Here is an 18,182-nt window from a genome sequence, read left to right as displayed (position 1 = left end):
CATTCCTTAAACCTCCTTAGTTTACAGCACTGTCGTCCAGTACGTTCACTTAAAGACAAACGGTGAGCGTGTGTCACATCTTCGCTGTGCTGTAAAGCAAGAGAGAATAGAGGAATGTGCAAACGAGGACAGCAGATTCCCCTCATGGCTCAAGCCCTCTCACGCCATCAACTGTCTCCCCAAAATATCTGCCTCCACCCCTGGGCGTCAGGCCACCGTCCCTGCTGCCCCGCCCTTGGCGCTCATATCTGCCCTTGTCCGAGCACACGCACACACGAGTACTAACCAGAGTTCCTGTTTCTGTACTGAGCGTGTATGAGGAGTTGAAGAACTTGACACTGGTCTTTGGGTCATCGGGGATCTCCTCCATGTTCTTGAACCACTGGTACCGAGACTTGGGGAAGCCCTCCTCCTCCACACAGCTCAGCTCAGCCGACTTCCCCAAAGGCACCGATTTCGGGACGCTGCACTTTGGCACAACTGGCTTCACTGTGGGGAAACAGAACATACGATGACTGTCGCTGTAGCGAGTGTTTGCACAGATGGGCTTTTCTGCTCTGTAAACAACGGGGAGAAATAAACCAACACAATCGACACGACGCTGCTGGCTTTATGACTCTGAAGGTTAATGTCACCCTGACCCTGATGTTTGACTGGACTGCCAGGATTGACAGGGAGCGGACGGGAACGTGATTTTCGCTCCATGCCAGAAAACGCCACCAAAACACGCGGCGCTTGCTTTCTTTAGCACTGCAATTCCGAGCAGATGCAGTTTCAGAGGTTTCCTTTTATAACCTAGAACACGCCTTTGCAGCTGGGCAGGTCTGGTCACAACGCATCCTCACATGTATGCCAAAGGGTTGGTGCAACCTACAACACGGTTTCATCTTACAGCATCCGACGTGCGAATCGTTGAGCGAGGTCTGTCCTTTTGAGGGCGCAATAATGACTTGCTTTCTGTGTTTAGAAGCATTTTCTGGCAGTTATCAGTAAGAGAGAGCGTGATCAGTGGCGCAGGCAGGTTAAAGTACCTCTTACAACCAGGTCAATCAGAATCTCATCAAAGGCCTTTTGGTCTTCTGCAGCAGTGACCTCACATCGATACTTGGCTGTGTCTGATCTCGTGGCGTTGGTTATCAGTAACGTGGCAGGTTCTCTGATCACTGCTCTGTTCTCAAGGTCACCTGCCAGAATAAAAACACAGCAAAGGTGAATATTTAAAAATATGTAACATATAGAAACTATTTACAGACTACTTCATGTATTACCATAGATCTTCTTGTCAAAGTAGACATAGCTTGGTCCCCCGCTTGTTATCTTCTTCCATTCAATTCTGGGATTGATTGTGGAAATAGACTCAATCACACATGATAGCTCAACTTCTGTAAGCAGAAACGGGAAGTGATACGAGGACATTAATTCAAGATCAATGACTGGTTTGTATTTTTTTTGAGGGTCGTCAGTCTCGAGCTCTTACTGTCAAACTCATTTGTCCACGGTGAGGCATTATTTGTCTTCAGCACGACTGCCAACACGCTCAGGTAGCCTGCAAAGCAAGATGAAGAAGGCAACATAACTCTCCAGACTGTCATGATACAATACCAGCTGATGCTGGGCTTGTTTTTAACACTCATCTTAAATTTCACTGACACAATAAAAGGGAACTTAAATGTCAATTCCTACAAAACTGTGATGATCTAAACATAGAGGCACTATTTGCCCTCGTTCTGTTAATATCTTCCCTTTTTAGCTGTATTGGTTAAACCACTGTGTGTGGGTGTGTGTGTGCTGTTTCTATGCACAGTGCGGGGAGGCATGTGCCCTTTTCAGGGAAACCTCACCAAACCAGTAGGTCAACAGCTTGCTGAGCCCTACTCTCTCCCTCTATCCTTGCTTCTACCTTCCCCTTCCTCTCTCTCTGAGCCCGATGCTGCCAGTGTTGGACTAAAAGTGCAAACAATGGGCCATGGATGAATCATCTCGACAGCCTTTGGTCAGCAAATTAATTCACACAAAGTCATTTCCATGTCAAAGTTAACTTACCAGCCTGCTCATCAACACTTGCAGGGAGATAAAATGATGGCCTGGCTCATGGATGCAGAGTCACCAATAATCTATTTTTACTAAATTTGTTTATTGAACAAACACTATCGAGATGCTGCAATCATATCTAGTACTCTGGCTCACAGTAAACAGGCTACATAGAGTCCAGACATACAGTTGTGGTTATATACTCTCATAGGCATGAATATCCTGGTAATTTGGGCTTTTAATGATTTCTTTGAATTGTTCTGTTTTCTTCCAGGATGGAATGATTATACAGCTTTAATGGCTTTAAAAAATAAGATTTGGTTGCACAGGTTTGAATTTATTTTGGATTTTCTCAAATATACAGAATGGCCAAAGTATACTTAAACAGAGGCTCAAATATAGGCCTACATCCCTACTAATATTTTGTTAAATGTCCCTCAGTATGTTGTAGCTTTTTTCTGGCCTAATTCTAGCTGGATATTTGGTCACTCTTCTTCGGCAGAATTGGTAGCACTCATTTAAATTGGTTGGTTTTCTGGTACGGACCTGGCTTTTAAGTGTAGTCCAGGCATTCTGGGAACTTAATGGTATCCATTCCAAAAGCAGTTTTGGGATTACTGTACAGCTGGAAGTCCCAGCTGTCACCAAGTTTCACCGGCACAAAACAGTTCCAAGGTATGATGCACAGTGTTGCTAGGTTTGAAATCCTCATCTTTATGGAGGATGTGGCTCAGCTCATAGAGTGGGTCATCTACTAGTCGGACGGGCGGTGGATTGATCGTTATATAAAAGTGCTTGGGTATAGATCAAAGTACTGTAAAAATGTGTGTGTGATTGGCTAAGTAGTAGTAGAAAGTGTGTGCAAACGTACATTGAAAGGTGCAACGTTACAACTTTATTAGACCACTTTTCACAAAAAACAAATATTTTACAAATCTGTTAAAAACTTGTGGAAAACTAAAAATGACTGCACTAACATGTTTTTCTACACAAATTTGAGCCGTCATGCACGACTTCTGTTATCTTGAAATCAAGATAACAATATTTAGACTTACTGCTTGTCTATTACAGCACGGCGAGGAAGCCAAATGCAGCTCCTGCTATTCTTTAAAACCTTTCCCCAGTCTCTCCACCCAATCCCCTGTTTAAAGTATTTTTAAACCCACACCTAAAAGTTGCAGAAAATATTTACAGTTGGTGCAGTCAGTTACTAATTAGTGGTGGAAAGGGTGTTGGGCCTCTCAATCAAAGAAACCTGCTCAAACAGGGATAACGTGACCTCCACCAGCTGTCATCTGGATGCACAGCAGTGTGTAGGGTCACCTGCTAAAGCAGACAGGATAAGCTGATTAGCCCACAGTCTTCCCGGAGATCATAACAAGACGACAGCTTGTTTTTAGCTGCTGACTGTTATAAAACCTTGTCAAAGAAACGGTTGCACCCATGTGTGACAATAAGCTTAATTCTAGGAGTCACGTTTTGTGCACCAGGCTCACACTGAGACTAAATATGGCTATTTTAGCATCGAGTACCGTTATAGGCTACTAATTTTGCATAGCCAGGCTACGCTCATCATATGAAATTTTACACAAAAACCAGGATGATAACAGACGGTTCTTTAATTAGAAAACACTGTTTCAAATACTCCTTCACTCACATATTTGAACTGCTAAGAAGGTCAACAGCAAGACTTTAAATTCAGCTTCAGGGCGCTGCTTTACAACTTATCCTGAACTCTTGGTGGCAAAGGAAGGGAAAAATAAAGCAGAAAAGATGTCAAATGCATGCAGACTCACATTCAAAGCTATTTGAAGGAAAATGTTCAGCAGTACAACGGCGCTCTGGACTGTAATAAATATTAAATAAATACAGAGACATATTTGATTTTTTTGCTTGTGTTACACAGCAACACAGAAGGCAAAGTTTGGTCCCAAGTGGGACAGAGTTGTCTTCACAACACCAAATGAAAAAAAGTTTCCTACAGCTCCAGAAAGTATGACTGAGAACTTCAACAAAGAGCAGCACAAGAGCAGAATTAGAGTATGCACTTTTTCACAGAAATGTGGTAATCCAGTGAAAGCATGTCGCCTCTCTAACTTGTACTCCACCGCGCTGCGCGCATAAAAAGGCTGTGCGCAGAGCAGAAATGCTTCCCAGCCTCCACAGTTACTGAGAGCTCCTCGTACCTGAGCTCGGCTCTTGTTATTTCATTTGATGAAGAATCACTGAAGGGTAATCTTTGCTTTACATGTGCAGTGCAACGATGACTGAATCCAGAGCTTCTTCATTCATGCATGCACTATATTTACTGACAAAAGTTTGTACACGTGATGGAATGCCACTGCTTAATTCTGGTTTTAAATTTCAACGGCACTGCAAACTGCATAACCTAATACTGAATCCAAGCATGCGAGAATGGCAAGAGTCCAAAATCTCTGACGATGGTGTGTTGTAATAAAACCAGAAGTTCTTTGTGAATGATTAAAATTAAGTTATTTAGTTCTACGACTTTCCATTAAACACAGCATTCAGTTTCATCTACAGTTAGAGAGAGGCAATGAAGTCCCCTCCATTCCCTGACCTCCTCCTTATTTCAGACAGTATTAGTGCAGATTAGGTTCCTAAGTGAGCTTGACGTAGAGATAAAAAGCTTGAGAGGTCTTCTGTGGAAACAGCTGTCCAAGAATGCATATTAAACCCCCACTCAAACAGGCTGGCCTCTAATATAACGTAGGGTAGAGACCCTCCAATAATACAGATAGACCCCCTATGAGCAACCAAACTGCTTCCTATCAGCAAGAACGTCACATGTTTTGACCCCAGAATAAAATAAAAGCCGAACAGTCCAACAACTGCTTTCTATCCTTTCAGCAAAGACTGCATCTTTCCCGGCTCTGTAACAGCGAGCCACAGCTGGACTGGCTAGCAAAGTATCAGGAACTGCTGACTGGATGTTATGAGAGCGGTGTTTCCCATCTCTGCTCCAGCCTGTCTGACACATCCTTCCCTGATCATGCCAAACTCATCCTGTCTGTCTTCTACAATCCCTGAATAGCCTCTCAGGTCTTCTTCTGCTCTCCTGCATCAATAAAGCCAGTGATAATTAGTTAGTTAGAGGTTCAGGTCATCATCATGAAAATGGGACGCAACTCTTACTCTATGTGTTATAGCTAAGCAGTGCGTGACCGGGTCCGGGCGTAAGCTGGGTGTAATGTCAATTCTTAGCTTTTAAACCATGCAGGTGCTCAGTGACCTACATATGCAATTATTTTCTTTTTTGCTTCTTGGTTGGACACAGCTGTGAGAGATCAGGGAATCTGCAAATCTGCATCAAAGTTTTTTTCTTTTAATCTTCCTTGCTGCCTCCATGATGGGTGCAGGGTTTTCTCTATAATCTTGGTGTAAAGCCCTCATAAACCCCACCCCAGGTTTTACATCACTGAATAATACAATAGGCACAGAGGAGTTGGTTATTCCTTGATAAAAAAAAAAACACCCTCCATTCTTTCAGTGGTTTCCCCTGGGACGCCGCGCTTGTTTCCTGTACCGCTGCTCTGTAAATCCGGCGAGATGAGGCCGGTATCATAAATAGAAAGATTCAATTAGGCAACCGGTGATATTCCCCGTGGAACATCTCTACCTCGTGCCCTTGGAGAATATTCCCACACCCTTTGGAAGCTCAAACATCAAAGTACGCACACCCAGTTTTGCATACTATCAACAGTTGCTGTTTGGAAAGTCTTCACCTGCTTGAGTTGCACTGATCCTCTCAGCCAACTCTGACTGTCTACAAGCAAATGGGACACCCAAGAAGCTTTTAATATTATATGTTATATGGAATCTTTAACAGAAAAGAAGGACCCTCCTCCTCCTTTCACAGCCTGTCACCAACCACTGACTTCTCCAAGACTGTATGATAAGCATTACTAACATTACTATAGTGTCACACATTTTCTGTTCTGCTTTAAAGACACCAAAGACTAGCTTTACAGCCTTTCCACACAGACGCAGGATGAGCACGTGCATTCAAACACGTGTAGAAGCACAGAATGGTTAAAAGAACATACATCAAATGTCGCATAGCTACTGTTACATGAACAACATGACCTACATACCGCTAATAGGTGTTCAGCATCTTGATTCCAATTTAAACATAGGTAAACAAGCTAACCAATGAAGTAAACAACAACATCACTACTGAAGAGTACGAGTGTGCGGTGGTGGAGAAATGAAGCATGTAAGTGACACGAGAACCAAACTCCTGTTCCCACAGTGTCCCCTCACAGCGACGCTGCCTTTTAATTTGCAGGCCTTTTGACGTTTTAACCAAATCTTGGTTAAAAATCACTGTTTACATGTTCGGCAAAGACATGTTTGCCTTTTTTCCCCTTTTTTGTCATGAAACTTTTTTTCTTGAATTGGATCAGCACAAATAAACTTTTTAAAAATAATTTCTAAAATTACAGAAATTACTTTATCATAATAAAGTCACGCACCAAGTGATGCTCCTTATGGCTCGGTCACGCTAGATTAAAAAGATGACCGCAACCTCCTGTTGACTAAGAAAAACTGATCGTTGTCTGGTTTTGATTTTTATTCATATTTGGTGGCTGATTTCAAGTAGTTGAAATGATTAACTCAACCACTGGGCAACCACCTTTGATTGCAGGGTGACTGCACAGGTCGCCTGGTGGGAGGTATCAAGCCTCCTAACGATCACGCTTGAAGATTGGTGAAATTTTGCAAACAGCTGCAGTCTCCTAATTTTTAAAAGAAGACAGACTGCCAGTACATTGCAATCAATCTGAGTCAGGCTATGCTGATGAGCTTAAGTTGTCTGCAATGCATCTCTTTGCAGTAAAGGACTTATATTCCAATATAAAAGCAAGGCCGTCCTGCAACTAGTCAATTTTTTTTCTCTCAGTCAGAGCTTCACATCTTTGAGGCTTCACATCTTTGAGGCTCTGGCTGAAGACTGAACTTTAGTAGTTAACATAAATTTCTGTATAATGTGAATTTGTGTGTGAGCATAAAGAGCAACAGACTTGTAACATGAAGAATTTTGCAGATTTCCTATTTCTAGACAGGCTGTACATGTTTGCCAACTTGTTTTATTTCTGTTTTATGACACATTAACGTTGCTTTAACTGACTGAGCGTGACAGACCTCCTCCCTTGGCAACAAGTTATTGCACATGGTCTAGTTTTGCCTAATGTGACTGTAGCATTAGAGAGCCAAATAAAGACATGCCCTTCACAATCAACACCGTGCAAAGACAGTTCTGATTCTGGCTTTACTGAAGCATCGCTTTAAGGAGTTTCTGTTGGAATTTCTTTGCAGAAAGCGCCCAGTAACCCAGTTTATATTCTCATACAAACTGGGTTACTGGTTTTGGCACATGACCGGCACATTTGTGGTCAGTGTGCATAAAAGTTCAACGTAAGCTCCGAGCAGGATCAGGTCAAACCAGGGAAGAGTGACATTTTTAAAGTGTTGAAAGGAATAAAACATAAAACCACACCATGACATTTAGAGGACTGGGTTATACCGATGTCACCATAAGGGACAACTTACTACTAAAAGTAAAACAAACACAATACATACTATAGTCTGTAGTCACAGATTTGTGTTATTTTGCACCTTTACATTGTTATTTGTTATACAACTTCTATATAGTACCCAGTAGTTCTATGAGAGTTATAAAACTGTAAACAGTAATATTTCTCAGTCCATAGCTCTTTAAGCTATGGACTGAGACACTGGTGCCCTGACAGGAAGTAAGCACCAAGCTGAACAGTGTATTGCTGAATCTCTCTCATGTTGTGCATACTCTGCCCTGAGGAGATGCTAATTTCCATTTGATAAAAGTCTATGATTTCAGCTGGGACACAAAGCCTGACAAATTAATTCATAAGAGCATCGCATATTACCATAAGCTTCTTTCTCAGAGATGATTACAGCTCGATCCTAGACAAAGCATGCTCTGGTGCTCCAGTTCCCATAGCAATATTGCTGATATTTCCATAGTAACTGGATTCTGTTTCTTTCTTAGTCGCCGTCTCCCTCCCACCACCGACTGATGACCAGTGCTTGACAGGATCCCACCTGTTTTGGTAGCTGTGGGTGAAAGTGACTAAACAGATCTCAGAAACTTTCTTACAAGGGAAAGGTTTTAGGGCTGCTGGCACGAACCATGACCCCAGGTTGTATTGTCACAGCTGTGGCCATCCAACGGGGCTGGTGTGCCACATAAACCTTATCCCCAGCCACCGGTGTCTATGTGTGCTGGGAGCTCTGAAAAAACATGTGGACATTATAGAGGAATAACTCCTAAAATGTTGCATCGCTGTGTAATCTCATTGTTCGATCATTTGGGAAAACCAGTTTCTATCCACTGGAGAGAACCTATTTCTTTCAACAATCTTTCACTGACTGATGTCTGTTCCTCTGAGCAGGACATACAACAATGTGATACGACACGCGGCCTGTTTTTCTCCTGCCGAGCTTGTAATTTACATCAATATTCACTTAATCTACTGTATTACTGTCAGAGTTGTCTATGTGTGCTATACAGTCCTGTGTAAAACTAAGTACACCCAATAATTCAATAGCTTGTTGAACACCTTTGGGAGCAATAATTTGAAGTAATCATTTTCATTATGATGACGTGTCCATGGTGTACCCTGCCTCTCGCACTAGCACAGCTGGGATAGGCTGCAGTCCCCCCCACGACCCTGAAAAGCATAAGGGAAAGAGAATGGATGGATGGATGGATTTTCAGTATGACTTTATCAGCCTCTCAGTGGGAATTTTGGTCCGCCATTCTTCAGTTGTTTGAGGTTTGTCACCATTTGTTTATGTTTATATCTCATGGTCTCAGAATTTCAGTCAGGTTCCGGTTCGGACTGTGATTCGACCACTGCAACATGTTGATTCTTCTGATTTACAGCAATTCTGCTGTAGATTAGCTGGTTTGGTTCGGACCATTGTTCTGTTGCGTGACCTAATTTCAGCCAGGCTTTAGCTGTTGGACAGATGGCCTCATGTTTCACTCTAGAATACTTTGCTATACAGACGAGTTCATGGTGACTGGGAGGCACCCATGTCCCATCATCAGCCTCTCCCTCCTGTGTGTTGAGGATCTCGTGAGAATTAATGGATTTACGAATACAAAAAAATACCATCGGATTTTGATCTATAATACCATGTGGAAGTGTCTGATTGAAAATGATCCTAAACACACCACCAGTAAAATCATACATGGACAGAAGAACACACAGTGGAACGTGATCAATCATGGACTGGCCTCCCCAGAGCTCAGACCACTCTGTGGATCCACTCTGTGACAGACTGGATCACTAACTTTACGTTATGTAATGTTGTTTGTAGAGCTGGGCGATAGAACGATAACGATATGTATCGTGATATAACTTTTACTCGATAGAGAAATTAAGCTATCGCGATAGACCTCGCCGCTCTTGTCCTCTTAAAAAAAAAAAAAAAAAAAAGGTCAGCCAATCCAAATTAAGTAGCGCAGAGCTGAACCAATCACGGCCACAGCGTCACGTCGCGTGACTTGTTACGTACAGCACAAGTGCCAAGCCGCACGTGTGTTTGTTTGGGAAGCAGCCAGTGGGTAATGGAGCCAGCGTGTAATGGAGGAAATGAGTGTGCCGACTAGAAAAATCAACCGAGCGTGACCGAAGAGAAAACAGATGATGGTTCCAACGCCGGAGAGATTGTCGAACGGAAGAGCCATAGAAGTTCCGTAGTGTGAAGGTATTTCGGCTATTTCAAGTCTGACAAAAAACAGAGTAGCGTGCACTGTAAATTGTGCCGAAAGCAAGTCTGGAAATACAATAAACTGGTGCATGCGTCACACTGCGCCACGTTATTGTTTCGGTGAAATGAATTTCTACAATACTGTTTCTGTTAATTCTACTCTCTGCAGTGTTTACATGCTTACATATACACACAGTTACTGTCCCTCCACACATACGACTCGGTTCTGCTTCTATGCCCCAGCTTTGTTTACTTTTTCCCACCGAGGCTTCTAGACTTCTGATTGGCCAACATTTCTGCACGGTTAGGAATCTAGCTCCACCTGCTGCTTTGGCATGTTCATAGCAGCGTTTTCCTTCATTTCTGCCTTTATGTGTGGACGGGATTATTTTTTAAAACGAAAACGGAAAATCTCCGTTTTCAAAAATACCCGTGTACGTGTGGACGTAGCCTCAGTCTCTGACTGGAAGCGCTAATTCGTCATTCGGCTTTTGTCAGACTAAAGTAACTGTTAAAACTGTTTGAAAAGCTAAGCTATACAACAAGGAGAGATTGAGAATTTCCTTTTAGTTCTCAGTTTATTTGATATTGACAAAAGTTAGTCAGTTTTGTCTGTTCTTCTGTAAAACAAACTAAGATTTATTTTTAGAATTAATATTTTGTTTCTAAGCGGAATTGACAATTTAGTCTGTTTCGTTTGTTCTATTTTGAAACTTAAACGCTTTAGCGCCTGCCTTTTGTGTAGTTTGCAATATTTGCCTTTATTTATCTGAAAAAGTCTCATGTTCCTTAAGTACATCTACCCTGTTGAACTTATTATGGGAAATAAATATTTAAATAAAAACAAGCTGCTGATTATTTCACATTTTACTTGTGAGCAACGGCACATTTAAATCTTACAAATATAGTTATTTGGCTTATATCGTGATAGATATCGTTATCGCCTGAAATGAAAAAAAAAACATATCGTGATATGAAAAAATCTCATATCGCCCAGCTCTAGTTGTTTGGGTGATTTGATGTGCTTCTGGTAGGGTTCTGTGAAAAAAACACAAGCCAATTTAACAGACTGCTAGCAGGTAAGCTAAGATGCGCCACAGCATAGTGGTTTACACAACCGCCCAATAACAGGAGCTCCTTAGTTTGATCCCAGAAAGAGACACAAATGTGACAGGAAGGAAAAATCTGACAAATCAAATATGTTTTCATCCCAAGAGAGCTGCTCAAAGTAGTTTTAATTTCACATTTAAATGTGAAAGCTACAGCCAACAACTAACTTAGCTCTGTTAAACAATAAAATAGAATCTGCTCAGTAAATAACACTGAATACAATATTGCATTCATATGAACTCATCATTCTTCTTCATTATTTGTGCTAAGCTAGAATGTATTTTCACGTTTATCATATAGACATCCAAACAGTAAGAAACTAAGTTCCTTTACAGGACAGCACATAAATAGGCTGAACTGTTCCTTTAAGGTAAGGACTTTCCAGTATTTTGAATCAGCCCAGTTACAGTGGCTTGTACTGTGGCCAAGTGGCACTGAGCCTGCAGAATCATAATGTTCAGAGATGAAAGTGTCCAGGCCAAGAGTGTGTACAGAATGCTAAGCGGTCTGGACACAATCACTTTTAATAAGCACAGGAGCAAACAGATGAAAGCAAAGAGCAGGAAGCGGAGGTGAGGGAGATGCATGCTTATCCATCTACGTTTGTGGGTATAGATTAAAAAAAAAAAAAAAAAAAGTTAACTTAAAAGGGTCGTCCTTATTTCCTAAAACGATGCGTTTAAATCAAATAAAGCCAGGAATCCTGACGGTTACACTAAGTCACCCTCTAGCCTGCTCATCCTGGACTAAGAGCAATGTTTCAGACAAGCTTTTTATTTCCACCAACTATTCGACCCCTGGTGAATAAACTCATTCTGTCTGACTAAAAGTTCAAAGAGATTATATCTTTTCCAGGTGCACACAAACATGGTTTACTTTTCCCTACAAGGACTTGTATACTAATTTGTTCCGCATTTACATACGAGGCTGCTGCGAGCCATGGTCTACAAGTCCGACTAGGTCTCGTGTTGGTGAGCCCTCTGATCTAGGAGGGTCAAAGACTCGGCCTGAGCCAATGAGAGGACGGAGGGGGTGAGGAACGAGGAGGAACCGATGGTGTCACTGAATGCCTGGGAACCTGTCACTTTGTGTCAGTGTTAATGTCTACATCTGGCCTGCTCTCACTTTAACCTCAAGCTAAGTATGACTGGCTCACAGGACTGGGCCAGAGTGGAGGAAAAGCAACTTTTTCTCCTCCACCTTACAGTGCCTTTCACTTGCCACTATGGCAGTCACTGCAATGAATGTGCCGCATTAAGGGATTCAAGAACAGTTTAGGAAACATGGACACATTTAAGACGACTCACATTATCCTCACATTACCACCCTTTAAGTCTCTTTCAACTTTTAATAGCTTTTAGAAGACTCGGGTCTCACCTTTCAGTCTCTCATAAGAGAATCCCACCTGGCAAAATTAGTATTTAAAACTTCCAAGCAATGCTTACATTTGAGTGAAGGGTAAAAAAAACATCTTTTTTCCAGTCTTATAAAATCATCCTTGTAAAATCAGCATTTTACATTCTCTTTTCATCATTTCTAAGTCCCTAAGAGCAGAGGCATGTAGTGACTTTTACACAAAAGCAAGCAGAGACCCCTCCCAGACCCCTTCCTCTATTTAAGACACGTTAGATCAGATTAAAACACACCGTTTTGTGCTGCCTGTTTTTTATTCTCTTAAATATGCTGACAGTCTCCTGCACCTTGCTGAACTGTACATGGATGTCTTTCTGTTTTTGCACTTCTTCTTTGTTTAAGAACTGTAAAATATTAATACTTAGTCCTTTTTCATCACATTTTACACGGTACGTACATTTATGTGGGACTATACCACCAAAATATGAGATGTGCACTCCAGATTTTAGAGCTCTTTGTGAGCTCAACAGTTTTCGATTGAACTTGCGAATGCCGAATCTAAAACTTTCAACTTTTAAAAAAACACCTAGGTGTAATAGGACGTCTCAGAAATGGTCTTCTTAGACAGTTATGTTCCAGCAGAACTGCGAAAGACGTCAAATCAGTGCAAAATGGTTCGCTGGATTAGAAAGAAGCCTCGTACATCATGTCCTCTAAACAATCTGATAACACGCCTTTTCACTTTTCAAGGCTACTGAGAAGTCTACCAAATTGTCTTCTCAGCAACTTTTTGCTGGACCCATCTACATTGGATCAAATCTCATGGATTAAGCACGGCCCAATTTTCAGTGACTATTTTTGGACTAAATAAAGGCCACGACTGACTGACCACATTAAGCCGAGAAAACAACATCCATGGACGTCTGGTGCTTGGGGGAACTTAACTTTATCCATTTCCTATGCAGCCCTTTTGTTCCCATTAAAAACAGGATTTTTAGCCAGTGTGTCTATGATTTAACCTTCCTGATAAATTGCAGGAAAATATAAGCTGACACAAAGGTACTGACAACAGCACTGTACTTATTTCTCTCCTTTAAAGATATAAATCAGTCGTATAGAAAATGTCAAGATATATAACAGACTCATGATTCTGTAGAATAACCTGTCTAATGACTCATAATATTGTGTTTTTGTGTGTGTGTGTGTGTGTGTGTGTGTGTGTGTGTGTGTGTGTGTGTGTGTGTGTGCATCGAACCGAACCGAACCGTGAATTTTGTGTAGCGTTGCACCTCATATATACGGTACGCATATGTATCGAACAATACAAAATGTTTTATTTATTTGATCAACTTTTCTTCTGATGATGCTGTCTGTGTTGAGCGCTCAGTGGATCTGCGTTCGACTACTCCGCCTAGGCTGCACTGTAGGGCTGCTCGATTATGGCAAAAATGATAATCACGATTATTTTCACTGAAATTGAGATCTCGATTATTTGACGATATTTATTTAACCCTTTAAGACCTACCATAGAACCAAGTCCGCCAGAGCTTATATTATTTTTTTACATGTTGTAGTGCCATTTGTGGGAGCATTTCAAGTTGCTATACATCAATACAACTGTTATAGCCCATATTTTAATGATATGTATGCATTAAGTCCATAGTAACTACATTAATTGCAAAAAAAGTGCAATAAACTACAAAAAAATTGAAAATCGTTTTTGGTTTTTTTTACATATATTTCTACTTGGAGAAATTTAAGAGGTTTATCCCTCAAAACTTTAAATACAAAAAAGTTGCAAAAAATAGTTTACAACAGCAGGAAATTTATTTTGAGTGTCTTCATAGTTTTATTTTGGAGATACAGCAATTTTTATATACTGCAGGAAAAACAAAAAAAACAATCCTATGATGCAAATTTGCAAAGAAAACAGCATGTGCATAAAAAAATAAACTATTTCCAGCAGTGCAATTTGAGTTCTAAGCATCCCAGAAACTATTCAGAAAAGTAAACATGACTTATAAAAACACTAGTATAGGCTTTTAAGGCCTACAAGTAAAAAAACTACATTTTCCGCGAAAATGGCGGACATGCGATAGTTCGCGCTGACATCTGTTTCAATGTGGGAAGTGTTACAAACAGCTGATCGGATCGGCAAAGCCTGTTTCTGGAATATTATGTTTTTGTTCCTGCAAGCGCTTTTTACGCAATTTTTGCAAAGCTATATGTGGAAGGAAACCGTGACCTAGGACAAGCTGATGGCATAAGATGTAAGTACAACTCCTCTGGTTTCATATGCAAAAAAAAATATTGCGCTAGCTTACATGGTTCAGGTTCTACAGGGATTTAAAAATAGTTACACAAACTGGAGCGTGGCGCTCTGACCGCCTTTAAAAGGTTAACAATAACAATGTATTGAATAATGACTTTAAAAAATAATATAAAATAGTGTGCAAATACTGATAACAGTGCAAATGTTTGCAATATAAGAGATAAATGAAAAATGTAAACATCTTTGCTAAACATCAGCACTCTGAGAAGATGCAGCAGCAGATCTCAGAGAATGACTCGGCCTCTGTGTGGAAAGGTTTTAGGAATATCACAAACTACAAGCCTAAAACCCCCCACTCCACTGATGACTTGCTCTTAGCCAACATCCTTAACGACTTCTACTGCCGTTTTGACGAGCCATCAGGCAGCCTTCACACCTCCAACGGCCCCAACAATAGAGACACTTTGGACACTAATTCCCCCACCTCTCCCCCCTCCATAGAGCCATCACCACCTTCAAACCGTTCACCTACAACACCCCCCTCCTCACCCCACACAAAAGAGGATTTCACACCACCTCCTCCCACCACAACTCTTCATATTCATGAAGCAGATGTGAGGAAGCAGTTTAAGAACCTGAATGCTCGGAAAGCTCCCGGCCCAGACACCCTCAGACACTGTGCAAACGAGCTGGCCCCAGTGTTTTCTGGCATTTTCAACTCCTCACTGCAGGCATGTCATGTGCCTGCCTGCTTCAAGTCCTCCACCATAATCCCTGTCCCCAAGAAACCTAGGATCACTGGACTAAATGACTACCGACCCATGGCTCTGACATCTGTGGTCATGAAGTCTTTTGAGCGCCTAGTTCTCTCCCATCTCAGGACCCTCACGGCCCCCCTCCTGGACCCCCTGCAGTTTGCATATAGAGCCAACAGGTCTGTAGACGACGCCATCAACATGGCCCTATACTTCATCCTGCAGCATCTGGACTCCCCAGGAACCTACGCCAGGATCCTGTTTGTGGACTTCAGCTCTGCCTTCAACACCATCCTTCCAGACCATCTCCGAGACAAGCTTTCCCAGATGAATGTGCCTGATCCCATCTGCCGGTGGATCACTGACTTCCTGACGGACAGGAAGCAGCACGTGAGGCTGGGAAAGAATGTCTCGGACTCCCGGACCATCAGCACCGGCTCCCCTCAGGGCTGTGTTCTTTCTCCTCTGCTCTTCTCCCTGTACACCAACTGCTGCACCTCCACCCACCAGTCTGTCAAGCTAATCAAGTTTGCAGATGACACCACCGTTATCGGACTCATCTCGGACGGGGACGAGTCTGCCTACAGGAGGGAGGTTGAACGTCTGGTGTCCTGGTGCAGCCACAACAACCTGGTGCTGAATGCCCAGAAGACAGTGGAGATTATTGTGGACTTCAGGAAGCACACAGCCCCACTCCCCCCCATCATCCTGACTGACACCCCCATCACCTCTGTGGACTCATTCCGCTTCCTGGGTACCACCATCACCCAGGACCTGAAGTGGGAGCCCACCATCACCTCCGTCACCAAGAAAGCCCAGCAGAGGATGTACTTCCTGAGGCAGCTGAAGAAATTCAACCTGCCAACACGGACGATGATGCAGTTCTACACTGCAATCATCGAGTCCATCCTCACCTCCTCCATCACCGTGTGGTACGCTGGAGCCACTATCAGGGACAAACAGAGACTGCAGCGTGTTGTGCGCTCTGCTGAGAAGGTGATTGGCTGCAGACTCCCATCTCTGCAGGACCTGTACACCTCCAGGACATTGCGGCGTGCAGCTCGGATCTCAGCTGACCCTTCTCACCCTGGACACAGTCTGTTTGACCTGCTCCCCTCAGGCAGGAGGCTCCGGTCCATTCGCACCAGAACCTCTCGCCATAAGAACAGTTTCTTCCCCTCTGCTGTTGGACACATGAACAATAACCATATGACTGTACCCGCCACTAACACATGACCCTACGCTGTGTCACTGCATCATTCCATGTTTGGCACTGATCACCACCTGCACTCATGTCTTTCGCATATCTTCCACGTAGCACTTTTAATTCTTATCCCTACTTTTATTTTTTTCCATGTCTATTTAAGTGCTATTTATGACACTATGTTTGCACTGAAGCACCGCAGCAATTTCCTAATGTTGTAAACCTGCCCAACATTTGGCAATAAACCCCATTCTGATTCTGATTCTGATCTATGTTTAGTGAACTTTGCAGTGTTGCTCTGTGGTGCAGCTACTACACCGGAGCAAAGTTTACACACTGTGTCTACTTGATCCACGTCTACAATCCGAGGAGACTTGTTTATACCCCACAGACGGACAGCATTTGGGCAGAACGTCCTCTCTGTTAAGGGTGGCCATCTGTGGAACAGTCTTCCTCAACCCAGTAGAGAATGCTCTACACTCAATTTGTTTAAGGCAAAGGTTAAAAACTGGTTATGGACAAATCAAGTGTGTGATCATGTATGAGTTGTATAGTTTTAATGTTTTATTTGGGAACAGAATGTGTGTATGTCTAAGTTTGGTGATGGAGTTTTTATTATGAATGAATGATGAATTTTTATGAATTATTATGTCTACTTTTTTATGTTTAAGGACAACAGATGGAAATTAGCCTTTGGCTATAATCTGGCATGTTTACATTCATGTAATTTATTTTTTTTACATTTATGTTCATTAACATGCACTGTCCTAAATAAATAAATAAAATAAAAAAGACTCCGCGAACCCATAATGTTTCCACACCACTGAAGTTTTTTTTTTTTACCTCTCTTTTCAAACAACGGCAGTCACTCTCCTCTCCAAATAACTTCTGCTTAGCTTTCCGAGCTTCCCTCGGGTCCTCTTAATTGTTGTGACGCGTGTTCGAAATGCAGAGAGGTGCGCTCGATTTGCCACACGAAGTAGCACAAGAGTAAAGCACGAGGGAGGGGCTAATAATCGGCTCAGTCATTGTTAATGATCGTTGAAAGCCCAGATCGTAATCGTGATTAAAATTCGATTAATTGAGCAGCCCTACTGCACTGTCGAGTGCAGGTCCACTGAGCGCAGCGCAAGCTAGCAAGACAGAAGTTGCAACATGGCAACTGCCTCAACGCTACCCGAAATTGAACCTCCCCCACCCTCATTCAGATCTGGCGTTTGGAACTATCTTGGTTTTCATGTGAAGTATGACCCTGATGGTAAGCGCGTCATGGACAAAAGTAAAACAGTATATTGGATGTGCCACGCAATGCTCAACTGGTAGGAACTAGTGCATTAGCGCAGTTAGCTTGTTAACGTGTTGACGGCGTCCAGCCCCACGCACGGGGCGATCCGCGGTAACTCATTAACGGAGATTTGCCGCGTTATGGTGTTAATGTCATTTTAACAAGATTAATTTTTTTTTTTATTATTATTTTGTTGTTTCAGCAACATTAAATTTAAAAACTGTACTTTTGAGTTAAAATATATATTTATAATTTTAATAAATGACAAATCAAAAAGGGATGAACATTTTTTTATATCGAAAAAATATTGAACCGTGACACCAAAGTATCGAACCGATCCGAGAATGTTGTGTATTGTTGCACCCCTAATATATATGTATACACACACAC

General features: G+C 42.1%; 1 protein-coding gene across 1 annotated transcript in view; it reads right to left on the bottom strand.

Annotated features, from left to right (window-relative positions):
* Positions 1–18,182, bottom strand: part of jam3b (junctional adhesion molecule 3b) — a 49,571-nt gene that overhangs the window by 4,957 nt on the left and 26,432 nt on the right. The window contains exons 2-5 of the mRNA XM_026181514.1: positions 1,478–1,546; positions 1,269–1,382; positions 1,032–1,184; positions 287–489 (exon numbers count right to left, since the gene is read on the bottom strand). Coding sequence (XP_026037299.1) covers positions 287–489; positions 1,032–1,184; positions 1,269–1,382; positions 1,478–1,546 — 539 coding nt within the window. The remainder of the gene's footprint in view (positions 1–286; positions 490–1,031; positions 1,185–1,268; positions 1,383–1,477; positions 1,547–18,182) is intronic.

Source organism: Astatotilapia calliptera, chromosome 10 (genome assembly GCF_900246225.1).
Source record: "Astatotilapia calliptera chromosome 10, fAstCal1.2, whole genome shotgun sequence".
NCBI lineage: Eukaryota > Metazoa > Chordata > Actinopteri > Cichliformes > Cichlidae > Astatotilapia > Astatotilapia calliptera.
The sequence above is the reverse complement of the archived record's forward strand: the minus strand, read 5'-3'. Positions and strand labels throughout refer to the sequence as shown.